This window comes from Emiliania huxleyi, assembly GCF_000372725.1.
Source record: "Emiliania huxleyi CCMP1516 unplaced genomic scaffold EMIHUscaffold_368, whole genome shotgun sequence".
In the NCBI taxonomy this organism is placed as follows: Eukaryota; Haptophyta; order Isochrysidales; family Noelaerhabdaceae; genus Emiliania; species Emiliania huxleyi.
In genome coordinates, this window is record NW_005199211.1 from 6192 (window position 1) to 22584 (window position 16393).

Consider the following 16393-nt stretch of genomic DNA (forward strand, 5'->3'; position numbering starts at 1 on the left):
GTGCGGCCGAGTCTCACGCGTCGGGTTAGCCCCATCGAGGCGCTCGGCAGCGCTTCCTCCGTCACCAGCGCTGCCTCCAGTCGCCTGCATCTGCATCAGCAGGTCCGCTGCCTCCCGGTCCGGTGCCTCGCCACACGCTCCGGAGCTCCCACCACCTCGATCCCTCTCGCCACCGCCTCGGTCAACCAGCGAGGGCGACTCAGCGCGACCGGACTGCCCGGCGGAGGCTGCAGCGGCACCGTCGCCTCGCGCAGCCACTAGGCTGCTCGCCGCGCGGAGCAGTTGCTCCTCCTCGTCGCTGTCGTCGCTCGCACCGCTCCCGCCGCCAGCGCCAGCAGCAACCGAGCGAGCGGGCAGCTCCTCGTCGTCATCGCCACTGCTCGCGTCCGATGAAGCAGCAGCAGGCACCGCGAACCTCGCCTTGTAGTAGCTCGAGTGCTTGCCCTTCTTGAGCGGCTTTTTGCGCGGGCGGCTGCGGACGTCGATGCCTCGGTCGCGGAGCTGCCAAAGCAGCTGCAAGATGCGCTTCAGGACCGAGTCCTCTGCAAAGGCGTGCGTGTGCATGTCCTCAAAAGAGTACTCAGGAGCGATCTCTCCCTGCCCGTCGTGCCACTGGAGCAGGTAGTCGCACAGGTTCTCGAGCACATCGACGGCGCCGCTCGCCTCCTCCTGCAGGAAGGCGCCGCCCGAGCCCTTGAGGAGCAGCAACGCCTGCTTCCGCCACTGCGCCTTGGTCAGTGAGCTCCGCTCACGCGGAAGGGACCTTCCGATGCGCGTCCCGGCCTCGCGCAGCTCGTCTACGAGCCCTTTGTTCTGAGCCAGGGTGGCCTCATCCGGCGAGCCGTCGGCCCAGCGCGCGAGGAGGAGTCGCAGCACCGCCGACGCATCGCTGTGGAACCGTGCATAGAGCAGCTGCTCGGCGGGCACGCCGGTCGAGTTCTCCTTTACGGTGCACTTGGCCGGCTGGACAGTGCATCGAGGCGGCGGCGGGCGCCCGCCTCGGCTCTGCATGTGGACAATGCCGAGGAGGTAGGTGGCGTGGGAGAGGATGGCGTTGGCGTGCTGTGACCGCGAGCACGGCGCATCGCCGAGGTCGATAGGGCCGCTGCCGCCGGCGAGTGCAGCCATAGACTTGTCCAGGGCCGCGGCGAGAAGACCGAGCAGCTCGGCCCAGCGCCAGCCGAGGCGCAGCTTGACTCGGCAACTGCGCAGGCAGCGGAGAGAGCGGAAGCGTGAGAGCCCACCCTCCCGCAACACCCGCAGCGGTGCGGGCGTGTGCACACGCCTGCCACCGTTCTTGAGGGGAACGGTCATCTCATAGCGCGGCGACCTTAGCAGCTCCCAGAGCGCGGCCACCTCGAAGGGTCCAGACGGGTCTGACCGGGCCATGTTTTGCCGATCCACGACAGGGTCAAAGTTCTCACGACGAGAACCCTCGAGCTCGCTCTCCTCGCCGCTGCGGCCCTCCTCCTCGCTCTCTTCGTCCGTCTCCATCTCCACGTCGGCGTCCGCGCCGCCTTCGCCGGCGTCGCCCATGGTCCTGCATTCGCATTGGTCGCACGCGTCATAGCCGGGCGCAGGTGGGTCTGTGCGTCGGCGTGGGCGGCCGAGGCGGTGTGTGAGCGGCCGGGCAGTCGAGTGGGGCTATGGGGCGCCCCGTGTCCGCGCGGGGTGGCCAGGCTGTGGCTGGGAGTGGAGCGCGGCGGCTTTTGCACCTCCTGTGGAAGCAGCCGTTCAAGCGAGGCGGACCGTGCGACTCGATTGTGGACTTGTGTAGCCGCTCCTGCGCGTGGCGGCCAGGTGGGTGGGTGCTCTGGCGGGGTGCAGCGACTCAGGAATTTAGGTGGGCGCAGAGGAGCGCGCGCCGAGCGAGACTGCGGGCCGAACGCGTTACGAAAGGAATGCCGGTGCTTTGCCCGGGTTTCTGCTGGGGCTCTCCCGTATGGGGAGCCCCGGGTACTCTTTAGCTGTACTCGTCTAGGCAGGGGTTGGTTGGAGTACCCGGGGGAGGGGACCGAGGGGGGGACATGAAGAAAAGCGGAGAAAAATGAGAAACCTTTCGGCCTTCCGTCGGTACTCCGAAGCGTGCTACTCGAGTATCGCTGGATTTGCCACCTTGATCCAGGACGTTGGCGATCCAGGACGACGTTGGCGATCCAGGACGCCCAAAGCCGCTCACCGTTTGCCAATGGCCTTCACACTGGCCTTCCTAGTCTCCGCTGTTGCCGCACGCCGGTCGAGCATCTCGAGCCCGACAGCTTTCGTCAACCTCTCTCTTCCCCGCGCTGGCGGTGAGCGGCGGGCGATTGACAGACCGGCAAACGCTTCTCGAGCCACAAGCCAGGAGCACAAGATCGAGGCACCGCCCGATGCGGTGGCCACCCCTCGTGGGTCGACTGACCTCTTCTCCTTCTCGAGTGAGATTCCCGACTGGCGGGGCGCCTGCGCCTCCGTTGACCGCGCCGACCTCGAGGTCGAGCAGGCCGAGCTCGAGCGGAGTGACCAGGCATCGGCGACCCGCAGTGCACTCGCCACGTCGCCGCACTGCGTATTCGCCCACCCTTCGCCCCTCTAGAACACCTCATGCGCCGCTCTACCCTGCCCTGACTGCTCTGAGCGCTGCCCTGACTGCTCTGAGCGGCATTCGCTTCTATCACTCCTCCTGCGCGCCTGACGGAACCCCCCCCTCTCCCTTCTCAGGGAGAGAGCGAGGCACCCGACATGGACACGATCGGCAGCGCTCCCTGGTACCGCCTTGTGGGTTCCCTCGTGCTCGAGTCCGGGGAGCCACCCGGCTGCTGGGCCGCCCCTGGCATGGAGCGCGCGGACCAGGCGATCAGCGTGGACCAGGCGATCAGCGTGAACCAGGCGATCAGCGTGGACCAGGCGATCAGCGTTGCTCTCTGCCGCGCCGCCGCATCGCGTATCGCCAACCCGTCACACCCCTCTGGCCTGCCTGCCGCACGGCCTGCCCTGCGTGCCCTGCCAAGCCACTCGCTTTCACTCATCGCGCCTCTTCCAGCGTGCGTGACGGACTGTCGCACGCGCTTGCCTTTCCGCAGGCGGAGATCAACACGGCCGAGACGAACACGGCCGGCAGCTCTCCCCTCCTCATCGGTGCCCTCATGGGGTGCCTGGGCTTCTCTGTCGTGGCGCTGTCGTGGAGCGGCTCCTCGGCCAGCAAGACTGGCCCCGACAAGGTCGACGGCCAGAAGCGCTCGAGGCGCGCCAAGGAGAACGAGGTCGTGGCACTGACTGGCAGCACTCAGATCTTCTTCTTCTTCTTCTACTTTGTCGCAATGGTCGGCTTGTGCGGCGTGGCCTACGAGGCCTTGAACACTCGGGGGCGCGGCGCCATGTCGGGTCTCCTATCCGTCAACAGCATCGTGCCCGACTCGTGTGCGGCCGACGCAGCTTGGCAGGCCCGGAGGCTGGTCGAGACGGGCCTCGTCGGCGCGGGAGCCTTGCGGCTCGGGCGAGTCGCCTCGCTCCAGCCACCCGCCGCCCAACTCCGCGTGGCCGCCGCGGCGCTGCTCGTGGGCAGGGCGGCCGCGTCGCCGCTCTCTCCGACGCCTCTTTTACCCTACAACAACGAGACGGGATGGTCGACGCTCTGGAGCAGGACCGGCGACCAGGGCGACGAAAGGCGCGACGCGGCGGTCGCCCTGCCCGCCTCGGCGACGCAGGACCGGTTCAACAGCCGGACGGGGTCGGGCTACAGGTCGGACATGGCGCTGAACGACGTCTCCTTCTCGCAGCTTGCGCCGCCAGCGTCGCCGCAGCTGCCGCCGCTCACTCCGACGCCGCCTCTGTCGCCTACCTACGCCGCGAGCACTTTCACCGAGCTCCGCGACTCGGTCAACAACCAAACCGGCAAGCCTGGCGACCTCGTCGTCGAGCTGCCAGAGGGAGCCCGCCTCGAGTGGGCCGTCTGCTCGCAGCTTCGCGTGCACTCCGTGCACATGACTCTGCGGAGCGTGGGCGCCGGCGCAACCCTCGACGCCATGAACTGCTCCCGCCACTTTGACGTCGCCTTTGGCGGCACGCTCGAGCTCGAGCGCGTGCACCTCGTCAACGGCGGTGCGCAGGCGAGCGGCGGGGCGGTCAAGGTGCGGCACGGCGGGACTTTGATTGCGACCGAGTCGTCGATCGAGGGGTCGAGTGTAGTCTCGCTCGACGGCGCGGCGTACGGCGGCGCCATCGACGCCTCGAACGAGATGGCGATTGACAGGGTACTGGAGAAGCTGAACGCACACCGCAGCAGCATCACCTCGGTCGCCCACTCGCCCGACGGGAGCCGCATCGCCACGGTCGGCTACGACAGGGCGCTGCGCGTGTGGGACGCCTCGGACCTGTCCTCGCCGCCTCTGCAGAGGCTGAACGCACACAGCAGCGGCATCATCTCGGTCGCCTACTCGCCCGATGGGAGCCGCATCGCCACGGTCGGCAACGACAAGGCGCTGCGCGTGTGGGACGCCTCGGACCTGTCCTCGCCGCCTCTGCAGAGGCTGAACGCACACAGCAGCGGCATCTACTCGGTCGCCTACTCGCCCGATGGGAGCCGCATCGCCACGGTCGGCAACGACAAGGCGCTGCGCGTGTGGGGCGCCTCGGACCTGTCCTCGCCGCCTCTGCAGAGGCTGAACGCACACAGCAGCCGGATCTACTCGGTCGCCTACTCGCCCGATGGGAGCCGCATCGCCACGGTCGGCAAGGACAATGCGCTGCGCGTGTGGGCCGCCTCAGACCTGTCCTCGCCGCCTCTGCAGAGGCTGAACGCACACAGCAGCCGGATCTACTCGGTCGCCTACTCGCCCGATGGGAGCCGCATCGCCACGGTCGGCTACGACAAGGCGCTGCGCGTGTGGGACGCCTCGGACCTGTCCTCGCCGCCTCTGGAGAAGCTGAATGCACACAGCGACAGCATCTCGCTTGGGCAAGCTCGAGCCTCGGTCGCCTACTCGCCCGACGGGAGCCGCATCTCCACGGTCGGCGGCAGTGCGCTGCGCGTGTGGGTCGCCTCGGACCTGTCCTCGCCGCCTCTGGAGAAGCTGAACGCACACAGCATCAGCATCACCTCGGTCGCCTACTCGCCCGATGGGAGCCGCATCGCCACGGTCGGCAGCGACAATGCGCTGCGCGTGTGGGACGCCTCGGACCTGTCCTCGCCGCCTCTGCAGAGGCTGAACGCGCGCAGCAGCCCCATCATCATCTCGGTCGCCTACTCGCCCGACGGGAGCCGCATCGCCACTGTCGGCTACGATGGTGCGCTGCGCGCTTGGCCAATATCCTACTTGTACCTGCAGCGTGACCCGCAGCTCCCGCCCCACGTCGAGTTGACATCCGTCACCGTCGCTCGTTGCGCCGCCGTCGGCCACGAGCGCGCGAGCGGCGGTGGGCTCTCGTTGCGATCTGGCGATCACGCCCTGACTTCCTCCACGATCACAGCGTGCGCGGCCACCTCCAGCGCCTCGGCATCGGGCGGTGGACTCTTTGTCCGCGCCGCGACGTTTGCCATCCAAGGCGCCGCCTTCGTCGGAAACGACGCCACCGTTTCCGACGCCACCGTCGGCGCTGCCATCGCATACGAGTCTGGCCCGACCTTTGACGCGGTGTCGACGTTGAGCAGCACGCGGTTCGTGGGAAACAGCACGAGCACCGTTTTCTTTCCCTCAGCCATCACTTGGGAGTGCAACCTCGGTCAGTGGTCGTCAACAGTCGGAGAGGTCTCGGGCGACTTTGAGGGCTGCGCCAACCTCTGCGCGGCGGGATCAGTGGGGACAACTACCTCTCACATCACCCCCACGTGCGGTGGGCCGTGTCCGCAGGGCAGGTATTGTCTTGAGGGCACAGTGACACCGACACCCTGCGCAGCGGGCTTCTACATGCCCGTCACCGGCGCAGCCAGTGCCGAGTCGTGCATCCCGTGCTCTCCGGGGCACAGCCAGTCCAATCCTGGCGCAGACAGCTGTGACGCCTGTCCGGCCGGCACATTCGCGAACCAGCTCAACGCGACGGGCTGTACGGATTGCCCCGCGGGAAGCTTCTGCCGGCACATAGGCACCGTTCAAGCGCTCGAGTGTCCTGCGGGCCGATACCAAAACGAGACGCGTCGGACCGAGTGCAAACAGTGCCCCCCCGGCCGATTCCAGCCAGAGCGCGGGCAAACCTCATGCGACAGGTGTGACGCGGGAGGGTTCTGCGATAATACCGAGGAATGCGGCGGCGGCTTCACGCCGTGCCGTGCGGGGACGTACAATGAGGAGGAGGGCAGCAGCTCGTCCGATGCCTGTCAGCAGTGCCCCCTCGGAACCTTCAGCCCGACCACCGGCGCAAACAGCAGCGGCACGTGCAAAAGCTGCCGCGCCGGGAGCTTTGGCGCCAGCCCCGGGCAGAGTGAGTGCGAGCTGTGCGCCCAGGGCTACTACCAGAGCGAGCCCGGCCAGGCCGCCTGCGTCCGCTGCGCGTCTGGCAAGTATTGCCCGTTGGGTTCGTCGCGCGAGCTGGACGCGCAGTGCGAGGCGGGCACGTCCGCCAACGTGACGGACGCCGACGGCGACCCCGAGTGCCTCGCCTGCCCTGCCGGCTCGTCGTGCGCAGGAGGTGGCGCCGCGCCTGCCGTGTGCTCTCCAGGCAGCATCGCCTCGTCAGCCAACATGTCCACGTGCGAGCTGTGCCCGAAAGGCAACTTCGCAGCCTCCACTACCGCTTGCGAGGAGTGCGAGGCGGGCACCTACGCGGCGAGCGACGGCCTCTCGCAGTGCACTCCCTGCCCCCACCCCCTCAGCTCTAAGAGCGGCGATGTCACCTGCTCCATCTGCAAAAACGACTTCTACTTGAAGGACGCGAGCGCCCTCCCGGATGACGTCTTCCAGAACCCAACCGAGCACTGCAAGCCGTGCCCACCCAACGCCAACTGTAGCGCCGGTACCGCTCTCGCGTCCCTCGGCGTGCACGTCGGCTACTGGCGCGCCTCCAACGCCACCTCGGAGCTTCACCACTGTGACTCAGAGACGTGCTCTGGTGGCTCCGGCCAGCCCTCCCGCCGCCGCCACCTCACCGACGGAGATGACGACCCGTACTGCACCGCCGGCCACACCGGCCCGCTCTGCGAGGTCTGCGTCGCGGACTCGGACTACTTTAGCTCTGCCGCGGGGCGCTGCGTCGCCTGCCCCTCGACGGCTCGCTCCGTCAGCGTCTTCCTCCTCTTTGTCATCGTCATCGCTGTGCTCGCCGCCGCCTACGCTGGGCTCCGCCGCCTCCCCCTCTCCCGCCGCCTCCGGCAGCGGGCCACCCGCATCGAGTCCGCGGTCGGCCTGCAGCCCAAGTTCAAGGTCCTCGTCAGCTTCTACCAGGTGAGCAGCATCCTCGGCGTCGTCTACGGCGTCCGCCTTGACGAGCACTTTACGCGCTGGCTCAACATGCTCAAGCTGTTCAGCCTGGACCTGTTCGATGTTGCCATCCCCGGCCGCTGCCTCGGAGCCATGAGCACGCGGCTGCTCGTCGCAGGGATCTGGCCGTACGTCGCCGTCGCCCTCGTGTCGCTCGCCATTGTGGCGGCGGCGGCGGTTCCCAACGTCGAGCAGGCATTCGACCACCAGCTGCTCGGCCGCCTCCTTTACTGGGCGATCTTCATCTTCTACCTCGCGCTTCCCTCCGTCTCGCGCTCCATCTTCAGCGCGAGGCTGTGCGAGTCCTTTGGCTACGACGACGCCACAGGCCAGCGGATCAGCTACCTGCTCGCCGACCCCTCGCTCACGTGCGACGACGGCCCGACGTGGGACGACAAGACTAGCGGACTCGCGCCGTACTTTTGGGCCTTCTTCGCCCTCTGGCCCGTCCTCGTGCCGCTCGGCTTCTTGGCGCTGCTGCTCCGCGTCCACAAGCCCGTGGCTGCGCAGCGCGCTACGCCGCTCTCCCGCGCGACGAGTTTCCTCTGGCGGGACTACTCTGCCGGCTTCCTCTTCTGGGAGGTGCTCGACCTGGTCCGCAAGATCTTCCTCACCTCGATGGTGCTCTTCATCGACCAGGAGTACGGCTCCAGGAAGCTGCTGCGCACCGTGGTCGCCGGCATCGTCTCGGCCATGTTTCTCACTCTGCTAGCGCTCGCCCGTCCCTACCGGCGCTCCGACGACCTCTACCTGGCCTGCATCGCCAACCTGCTCCTCACGTGCTGCTTCGCGTCAGGAGTGGTCATCCAGGTCCGCGCCCGACGCTGTCCCTCTCTCACAGCTCCGCGCAACCTCACACCACCCGCCCCCTCCGCCGCCGCAGCTGTGCGACAGCACTATGTACGGAGGCATGTGCTACAATCTCGTCGGCTACAAGACCTCGCGCAGCGCCACCACCTTTGTCGTCGTCCTCACCGCGGTCATGCTCGCCATCTCGCTAGCCGTCATCCTCGTATCGGCGGTCAGCGCCACGAGGGCGAAGACCATGCGGCTCGCCTCGTCGAAACGCGAGCCGATGCGCGACGGCATCACCCTCGCCGACGGCCAGCAGTGGCACCTCTTCCTCAGCCATGTCTGGAGCACGGGGCAGGTTTGGCACTCCCTTGCCCCGCCAGTTTTCGTGTGTGGAGAAGACCTGACCTGGCCTTCCTCCCTTGTAGGACGCCGTCGCCGTAATCAAGAATGAGCTTCTGCAGTTCCTGCCCGGCTGCGAGATCTTCCTCGATGTCGACGACCTCAAAAACATCGGAGAGCTGGAGGCGTACATTGGTCGCTCGCAGGTGGTGCTCTGCTTCCTCTCGCGGGGCTACCTACGCTCGACAAACTGCCTGCGAGAGATCCGCGCCGCGCTGGAGATGGGCAAGCCGCTCGTGCTCGTCCACGAGGCAGACCCGGACAAGGGCGGAGGCACGCTCGCCGAGCTGCGATCCGAGTGCCCCGAGGAGCTGCGGGCCGCCATCTTTGACGCCGGCTGGCCGATGGTGGTGTGGCATCGAATCGAGGCCTTCCAGCACGTCTCGCTCAAGGTCATCGCCGAGGCGCTGCTGCTGAAGACGCCAAAGTACGAGGGCGAAAAGGAGCTGCCAATGTGCGTCCCGGGCGAGCTTCGAGCCGACGACCTCGCCTTCCCCAAGCCGGTGGTTCTCTGGGCCTCGACTTTGAACGCCGGGGCGCGAGTGCTTGCCAATGCAGTCGCGGTGGCCGTGGCTGGCAGCATCTCTGTCACCGACGCCATTCCCTCGCTCCTCTCCTCGCTGCCTCGCGCGAGCGACAGCGGCGGCGACGAGGCGACCCACATGCTGCTCTACCTGAACAAGGCGACGTGGGCCGGCGAGGGCGCCGAGGCGCTCGCAGAGCAGGTGCGCGCCGCGCGCGAGGCCAGGCTGCCGATCGTCATGGCGCACGAGAATGATGCCGTCCGCGGCGGCTGCATCTTTGCCCACTTTTTCGAGGTGACGCCGCGCGACCTGATCGCCGATGGGCTGTACCATGACCTCGCCGTCGGCTGCCACGCTGGCCCGCACCGGCAGGTGTCGATAGCCCTCCTCGCACAGGCGCTCGGCGCGACCAAGCAGACGGCTCAGTCGCGCGTTCGCCGCGTCACCGCCCTCGCTCGAACGACGCAGCCCCGCGGCTCCTCTTCAAAGACGGAGCCGTCGAGTGGCGAGGACCTTGCCTAAGCCTGCGAAGAGTCGGCAGCGCCGCATGCCCAGATGAGCCAGATCGTCTGACCACCACCATTTCGCACCACCACCTCCACGCATGTTCACTAGCTAGCACTGGAAGCGTTTGGCCAGACAAGCTGTGCCTGCGCGCCTGCGGCGCAAGCGTTTTGTCCCCTCCCCTTCTCCCTGCATGTCTGCGCCTGCTGCTGGCGAACCCCGAGAGGCGTGGGAGTGCCTCGCCAGGCCTGCTGTAGATTTTGTGCTCCCCGTTCTCCCTGCCTGTCTGCGCCTGCGGTACGTTTTGTGCTCCCCGTTCTCCCTGCCTGTCTGCGCCTGCGGCGCGAGTTTTGTGTTTTGTCCTCTTAATTCTCCCTGTCTGTCTGCGGAGACTGCGCCTGGGCGCTACGGTACGTGTGTTGTGTGACTGTAGGTGCTCACCGCACCCCCGTTCTCCACGCGTGCCTCTGTCTGAGCCTGCGGCGCGAGTTTTATCCGCTTCACGTTCTCCCTGCCTGTCTGCGCCTGCGGCACGTTTTGTTGTATACCCCATTTTCGCTTCCTGCTGTCGCGTGTCGGACGTGAGCCTAAATAAATAAATAAAACGGGCAAACTCTGAGACGAGATGGGATTTAGGGACATGTGTCCCCGCCCTGCACGATCTTGGTGTGAGGGATCTTCAATCCGTGTCCCCTCACCCCTCGTCACAACCCGACACGGAAGAGCGGCAAGAGTTGGGGCTGCGGCTAGAGCCTACGTCCGCCTACGCCCAGTTTTTTTTGAGTTTAGGCAAACTTCTCCACACACACAACGTGGTGGCTGGGGCAAGCGCCTCGCTTCTCGACGCACTCTCACGCGACATCCGCCTTCCCTGGACCCTGCTCAGAGTCAGACCGACCACGCCCCGGCGCACACGCCTCGACCTTCTTCGGCAGCAGCTGGTTCGACAAGTCCTCTCCGTGGCCTAGGCAGCCGCATTCGCCCTGGCCCCACGAGAAGAGGGCTCCGTCGGCGGTGCGGGCGATGCTGTGGCGATCTCCCGATGACACAGCGACGACGCGCTGCCCGGTGAAGGCCTCGACCTTCTTTGGCAGCAGCTGCTCCTGCTGGTCGCCGTGGCCCAGCTTGCCAGAGGCTCCACCGCCCCAGCTCCAGACGGAGCCATCGGCGGTGAGGGCGAGGCTGTGGTACCGCCCAACCGACACAGCGAAGACGCGCTGGCCAGCGAAGTCCTCGACCTTCTTCGGCAGCAGCTGGCTCTGCTCGTCGCCGTGGCCCAACCGGCCATCGGCTCCTTTGCCCCAGCTCCAGACGCTGCCGTCGGCGGCGAGGGCGAGGTTGTGGTGGTCTCCAGCAGACACAGCGACGACGCGCCGGCCCTCCAAGGCCTCGATCTTCTTCGGCTGCCACTGGTGCTGCTCGTCGCCGTGGCCCAGCTGGCCAAAGGCTCCATAGCCCCAGCTCCAGACACCGCCGTCGGCGGTGATGGCGAGGTTGTGCCCGGCTCCAGCAGACGCAGCGATGACACGCTGGCCAGCGAAGGCCTCAATCTTCTTCGGCAGGAGCTGGCGCTGCGCGTCGCCGTGGCCCAGCCGGCCAAAGTCTCCATAGCCCCAGCTCCAGACGCTGCCGGCGGCGGTGATGGCGAGGCTATGCATGCCTCCAGCCGACACGGCGACGACGCGCTGGTCAGCAAAGGCCTCGATCTTCTTCGGCAGCAGCTGGTGCTGATGGTCGCCGTGGCCCAACTGACCATAGTCTCCACCGCCCCAGCTCCAGACGCCGTCGGCGGTGAGGGCGAGGCTGTGGTACATTCCAGCCGACACGCTCACGGCATGCTCGCCGCCCAGCGGGGAAGAAGGGAGGCGGGTCGGCATGTTGAGCCGCGTCACACCCTCGCCGTGGCCGAGCAGGGCTGGAAAGAAGGATGGCGCAGAGCCGCACGACGAGAGCCGCCCCTCGCCGTCGATGAAGACGCTGTGCCGTTGGCCTACCGCCGCCCTCGCCGGCGGGTTGGACTCCCACAGCAACGCTGCATAGCACAGCCACCGCACGGCGCAGCTCTCGCCCTCCGGCTGCGCCGGCAGCTCGAAGCCACGCTCTTGCGCCCACAAGCGGATGGCCTCCACCGCAAGCGAGGCGTGGAAGAGCAGCGAGACGGCCGCGACGCGAGCGATGTCGAGGGGGCTGTCGCAGCGAGAGAGGGCGCGCTCGAGGAGCTCCCTGGGGAGGTCGAGGAGGCGGGCGGGCGGCGGCGTGCTTGGCGAGGGGGCGGTGGCGGAGGCGGCGGCGAGGCGGCGCGAGCGGCGCGAGCGGCGCGGCGGGGTGGACATCGCGAAGAAAAAAATCTTGCTGGCGCTTACTTTACGCCCTTTCCCTGCGAACCACCTCATCTTGAACGGCGCTTCACTTGAATGGCGTTCGCTTCGGCCGGCCTGCCGCCGCCGGCGCTCAACGCTGCCGCTGCCGAGGGCGCGGCGCGCGGCCGCGACGGCGCGCAACCGACCAACGATGGTCAGACGACCGGCGTGAAGCGCCGCCTCAACAGCGAGCTCGAGAGCGCGCGCATGGACGTCGACGACGCCAAACAGCGTGCCCGTCATCGGCACGTCGCGCGCCATCTGCGTCGCCTTCAACGGCGAGAGCGAGGCACGCGCCTTCCTCGAGCAGTACGCCGGCGGTGGCGTCCTACAGCTCCCAGCTCCGGACAACATCACCATCACCTTCGCCGCTCTCGACGCCACCGTGTGGGGCAAGCAGGCGGAGGCGCGCGAGACCCAGGCGACCACGGACACCGACGGCCTCCTCGCCATACGCACGCGCGGCGCCATCAACACCGCGGCCCAGATCGAGCACTTCGCCCCCCTCTTTGAGAAGCACTTTGGCAACGTGGTCTCCATCCAGGAGGGATATCACTCCTTCCTCGGCACGAAGTCGGACGAGAAGGACGGCTCGATCCTCTTCAAGGTCAAGAACGAGAACCTCGTCTGCAACCTCCCTGTCCTGCCCAACGTCTACGCGAGCGGCGATGTCGGCGGACCCCTCCGCCTCGACGTCGGGTGTGTCAAGGTGCTCGGGAACAAGCTTTGCCCATCGTGCCGCGCCTTTGCGACGACCAGCGGCGAGATCATCCACGACGCGCAGTGCGGCGCGCAGGCACTCAAGGAGCGGCGCGCCGCAGCGGCGAACGTCGCCAAGAAGAAGACCTTCGAGAGCCTCATCGTCGACAACAAGGTCGAGGTCGCGCGCGCGGCTGGCAAGGCCAAGGCGATGGCGGCGCGCGACGGGATCGGCTTCTGCCCGGCCTACAACCAGACCGCCCTCCCGTGCAAGACCGCCACTCGCTGCCGCTACGCGCCGTGCGTCAACTTCGAGGCGCTCCTCCACTCCGCCTTCAAGGACACCATCTACGAGCGCATGCCGAGCGCGGTCAGGCTGGGCACAAGCCGCGGGCGGCGCGGGCGAGGCGGCCGCGGCCGCGGCGGCGGCGGCGGCGAGGTCAAGAGCAACAAGAAGGACTGGGCGAGCGTCGCCCGCGGAGCCGCACGCTCCCCCTAGCTCAACGCGGCCGTCAAACCTTCGGCATATTACTTAGAAAAACTCGATCGGTCACACCGCCATCGCCGTCGGGGAGAGAGAGGGGGGACGACACTGCTTCGGCAGCGTGCACCTCGATCCTGTACCGTGTTTGTTATGACCCCCCCCAATGAACATACCAGTGAGGGAGGGCGAGACGATCGAGGGGTCCCGTACCATGCGGAATCGACCCTATCCAGTGCTCAAGTGCTCAAGAAAAACTTGCCCATCCCGGAGTGGTTCGACCCCACACAAATCCGGAGGGGTGACGGGATGCTGTCGTACGGTGGTCTCGAGCCCAGTGAGGTAGTGCATCTGACTATCCCGGATCCTGCTGAACAAGTTCCTCTTGTAGCTCGATCGGTCACACCGCCATCGCCGTCGGGGAGAGAGAGAGAGGGGGGACGACACTGCTTCTGCAGCGTGCACCTCGATCCTGTACCGTGTTTGTTATGACCCCCCCCCCATGAACACCCCAGTGAGGGAGGGCGAGACGATCGAGGGGTCCCGTACCATGCGGAATCGACCCTATCCAGTGCTCAAGTAAACAAGAAAAACTGCCTGGCTTGTCGACTATTCGGATTTGGGACGGTGTGTTACCGCTGGGCTGCGCTCGCGGGGGGGGGCGCGCTTGCTTGCTGCCGCGCAGACAAGTTTTCCGCGCCGGCACCGGGCGACATGCGGAAGAGCGGCGAATGTCGCTACACGTTACCGTCGCCTACATTTTCAACCCGGACTCAATAGCGAGCGAACTGGGCGATCCAAGATGGACAACGCTCATACAAGTGGCGCGTGAGCTGAAGCTGCGCGGGCATTGCGTTCAGATGCTCCCGATAAATCAAGGGACGGTGAGAGCGGTGCAAAGAGTGAGGAACTCCAGCCTGCTGCAGAACCTCATCCGCGAATTTGGCACTCAGAAGTGCGAGCGTGGGAAGCCGGACAATCTCAGAATGAGAGCTCCCTGTCGACCATCGGGACGGACTGACGTTGCCATTCTCTGGTCGAATTACAACGGGAATTACTTTCGCGCCGTGCCGAGAGTTGTCTACGAGAATGGTTTCACGCGCGGCACCGTGATCGTCGACCCTCGCGGCCTGCTTGGAGATTCGTTCTACGTGCGATCGCTCAACAGTCTCGTGCAGCGTGGGTACGACGACTCGCGCTGCCGCTTGCTCGTGCAGCGCCACCTGGAGCTGGACTCGAGCAAGCGGCCGCAGCAATCGATACTCGACGTGCCGGCGCATGTTTTCAACAGCCGTTACGTCTTCGTGCCCACGCAGAAGTTCGACGACGTCTCGGTTAACAAGTTCAGCCACATCACATACCCTGATCTTCTCAACCAGACCTGCTCGTACTGCTCCAGTCGCACGCTGCCGCTCGTCGTCAAGATCCACCCTGCGATCGACGGTCCGGAGAAGGCCCAGCAGCGTCGCCTCCTTCTGAGGCTGAACGAGAGCGCCTGCGGCTGGCTGCTCTTCGAGTCGAGCTCCTCGATCAATCTCCTCACCACGCACGCAAGGTTCACAGTCACACTCAATGGCGGCACGCTCGTCGACAACTTCTACACGGGCACGCCCGTGCTAACGCTCGCGCGCTCGCTCTTCCAGCATACCGATGCGGTAGTGAGCCACTCCAACGTCCAGGCGGGGCTCGAGCGCATGGCGAGCGTGACGTGGACTGAGACAAACCGATTGCGGCAGCGGCAAGTCGCGTGCTGGATCGAGCGCGCGAGCTTGAGCACCACCAAGACGCCGGCGGAGAACATCGCCACCATCGAAATGCACCTACGCCACCACCACGGCGCGGCAGGGCTGGCAGTGTCTCTCGCTCCGGTGAACAGCTCGTGCGCTATTTCGCCTCCGCAAAGTGGGTCGCATGGCAGTGTTCAGCTCCCAACGTTTGGCAGCGCTACCTCGTAGTCTCTTCTCTCTACGTGTCCCATAAACTCGCACACAACGACCCCTCTAGGAGGCCTCCGCGGCGTGGGGGCGGGGCGGGCGCCGCAGGGGGGGCACTTGGTGACTTGCTTCTTGGTACTTGGAGCGGGGCGCCGCGGCGCGCGCGGGCAGGGGGGGGGTCGGGGTGCGGCCCCGGCCCGCGGCCCTCTCCGCCCTCGCGGCCGTCGCACGACGACGTCGAACTTAACTCTGTCGACTTTTTTCCACGGCCAAATTGGACAGCGAGGAGGAATTTTATTGGGTCGCATTCATTCACTCACTCACGCACCTTTGGTCACTCCTCCTCCTCCTCCTCGTCGCCGTCCTCGTCGTCGTCGTCCTCCTCCTCCGCCGGCTCGCCGTTGCTAAAGTCCATCATGACGACCGCGTTGTTGGTGCCGTCCGCCATCAGCCACGAGGACGACAGCTGGACGGACCCGATGTACGGCGTGAAGCCCTGCAGCATGAAGCGCAGCCGGCCGAGGGAGATGTCCCACACGCGCACGGTCCCGTCTCGAGCTCCCGAGACGACCTTCTCCGCGTCGCCTACTCTCGGGTGATCTCGCGTCATCTCGCGGCATCTCGGCGCATCTCGGCGCGCCACCCCTCTGCAAGCCGCCGTCGACGCAGACCACGGGCGCCGTGTGGCCGTCGAAGCGGGTCAGCCGCCGCTCGGAGCCCTGTAGGACACGCCTCGGACATGTCTACGACGTGTCCTGGAAGTGTCCCGCCAGCAGCCGGTGCACCACCACCTCCTCCTCGTCGAGGCGCCAGAGCGCGACGCCGCCACCGGCGCACGAGGTGACGAGCCTGCGTACCGCACCTCCAGAGTCTCGAATCCAGTGTGGGTTCTCTCCCATGGGTGGTGCGGTAGCAGAGAAGAGAGTTGCGAGCCTGCGTGTACCACACCTCCAGAGTCTCGAATCCAGTGTGGGTTCTCTCCCATGGGTGGTGCGGTAGCAGAGAAGAGAGGTGCGGGCCTGCGTGGTGCATACGCCGACGTCGGGGCGGGAAGGCGGTGATGTGCGGAGTGCGGAGGAGGCTTCAGAGCAGGGGGGGGGGCGGGAAGGCGGTGATGTGCGGAGGCTTCAGAGCAGGGGGGGGGGGGGGGGGGCCCGAAAACCGGTAATTTCCCGAGGGCGGAGTCTTCCAAACCGGGGGGGGGGGGGGGGGCCCCCCCAAAAGCGGGGTTTTGCCGGGGGAGTTTTAAAACCCGGGGGGGGGGGGGGGAGCGCCCCCAAACCGGTGAAGGGCGCCCAAACCCGGG

General features: G+C 66.7%; 5 protein-coding genes across 5 annotated transcripts in view; 4 read left to right on the top strand and 1 right to left on the bottom strand.

Annotated features, from left to right (window-relative positions):
- Positions 1–2047: 2047 nt before the first annotated feature.
- On the top strand, positions 2048–4228 carry EMIHUDRAFT_242762 (hypothetical protein; the record flags this gene model as incomplete). Its single annotated transcript, XM_005772031.1, has 6 exons — positions 2048–2128; positions 2345–2548; positions 2701–2895; positions 3063–3743; positions 3846–4080; positions 4218–4228. 6 exons carry the CDS (start codon positions 2048–2050, stop codon positions 4226–4228), a joined length of 1407 nt encoding a protein of 468 aa, XP_005772088.1.
- Positions 4229–9236: 5008 nt separating this feature from the next.
- Positions 9237–10087, top strand: EMIHUDRAFT_369417 (hypothetical protein). The gene has a single exon (XM_005772032.1). The coding sequence runs from the start codon at positions 9248–9250 to the stop codon at positions 9629–9631; it is 384 nt and encodes a 127-aa protein (XP_005772089.1). The 5' UTR covers positions 9237–9247; the 3' UTR covers positions 9632–10087.
- Positions 10088–12027: 1940 nt separating this feature from the next.
- EMIHUDRAFT_117922 (hypothetical protein) lies at positions 12028–13171 on the top strand (the record flags this gene model as incomplete). The annotated part of the gene is made up of 2 exons (XM_005772033.1): positions 12028–12127; positions 12162–13171. 2 exons carry the CDS (start codon positions 12028–12030, stop codon positions 13169–13171), a joined length of 1110 nt encoding a protein of 369 aa, XP_005772090.1.
- A 713-nt stretch (positions 13172–13884) lies between these two features.
- EMIHUDRAFT_242765 (hypothetical protein) lies at positions 13885–15108 on the top strand (the record flags this gene model as incomplete). Its single annotated transcript, XM_005772034.1, has 1 exon — positions 13885–15108. The coding sequence occupies one exon, from the start codon at positions 13885–13887 to the stop codon at positions 15106–15108; it is 1224 nt and encodes a 407-aa protein (XP_005772091.1).
- A 313-nt stretch (positions 15109–15421) lies between these two features.
- EMIHUDRAFT_117924 (hypothetical protein) overlaps positions 15422–16393 on the bottom strand; it is a gene marked incomplete at both ends in the record, with an annotated part of 3450 nt that continues 2478 nt past the window's right edge. Inside the window, 3 exons of the mRNA XM_005772035.1 lie at positions 15422–15672; positions 15731–15806; positions 15873–15936. Of these exons, the coding sequence (XP_005772092.1) occupies positions 15422–15672; positions 15731–15806; positions 15873–15936 (391 nt within the window). The remainder of the gene's footprint in view (positions 15673–15730; positions 15807–15872; positions 15937–16393) is intronic.

What these genes read in the sequence shown, in the direction of transcription:
- EMIHUDRAFT_369417 (XM_005772032.1), top strand. Translation starts at nt 9,248, where the DNA reads ATGCTGCTCTACCTGAACAAGGCGACGTGGGCCGGCGAGGGCGCCGAG.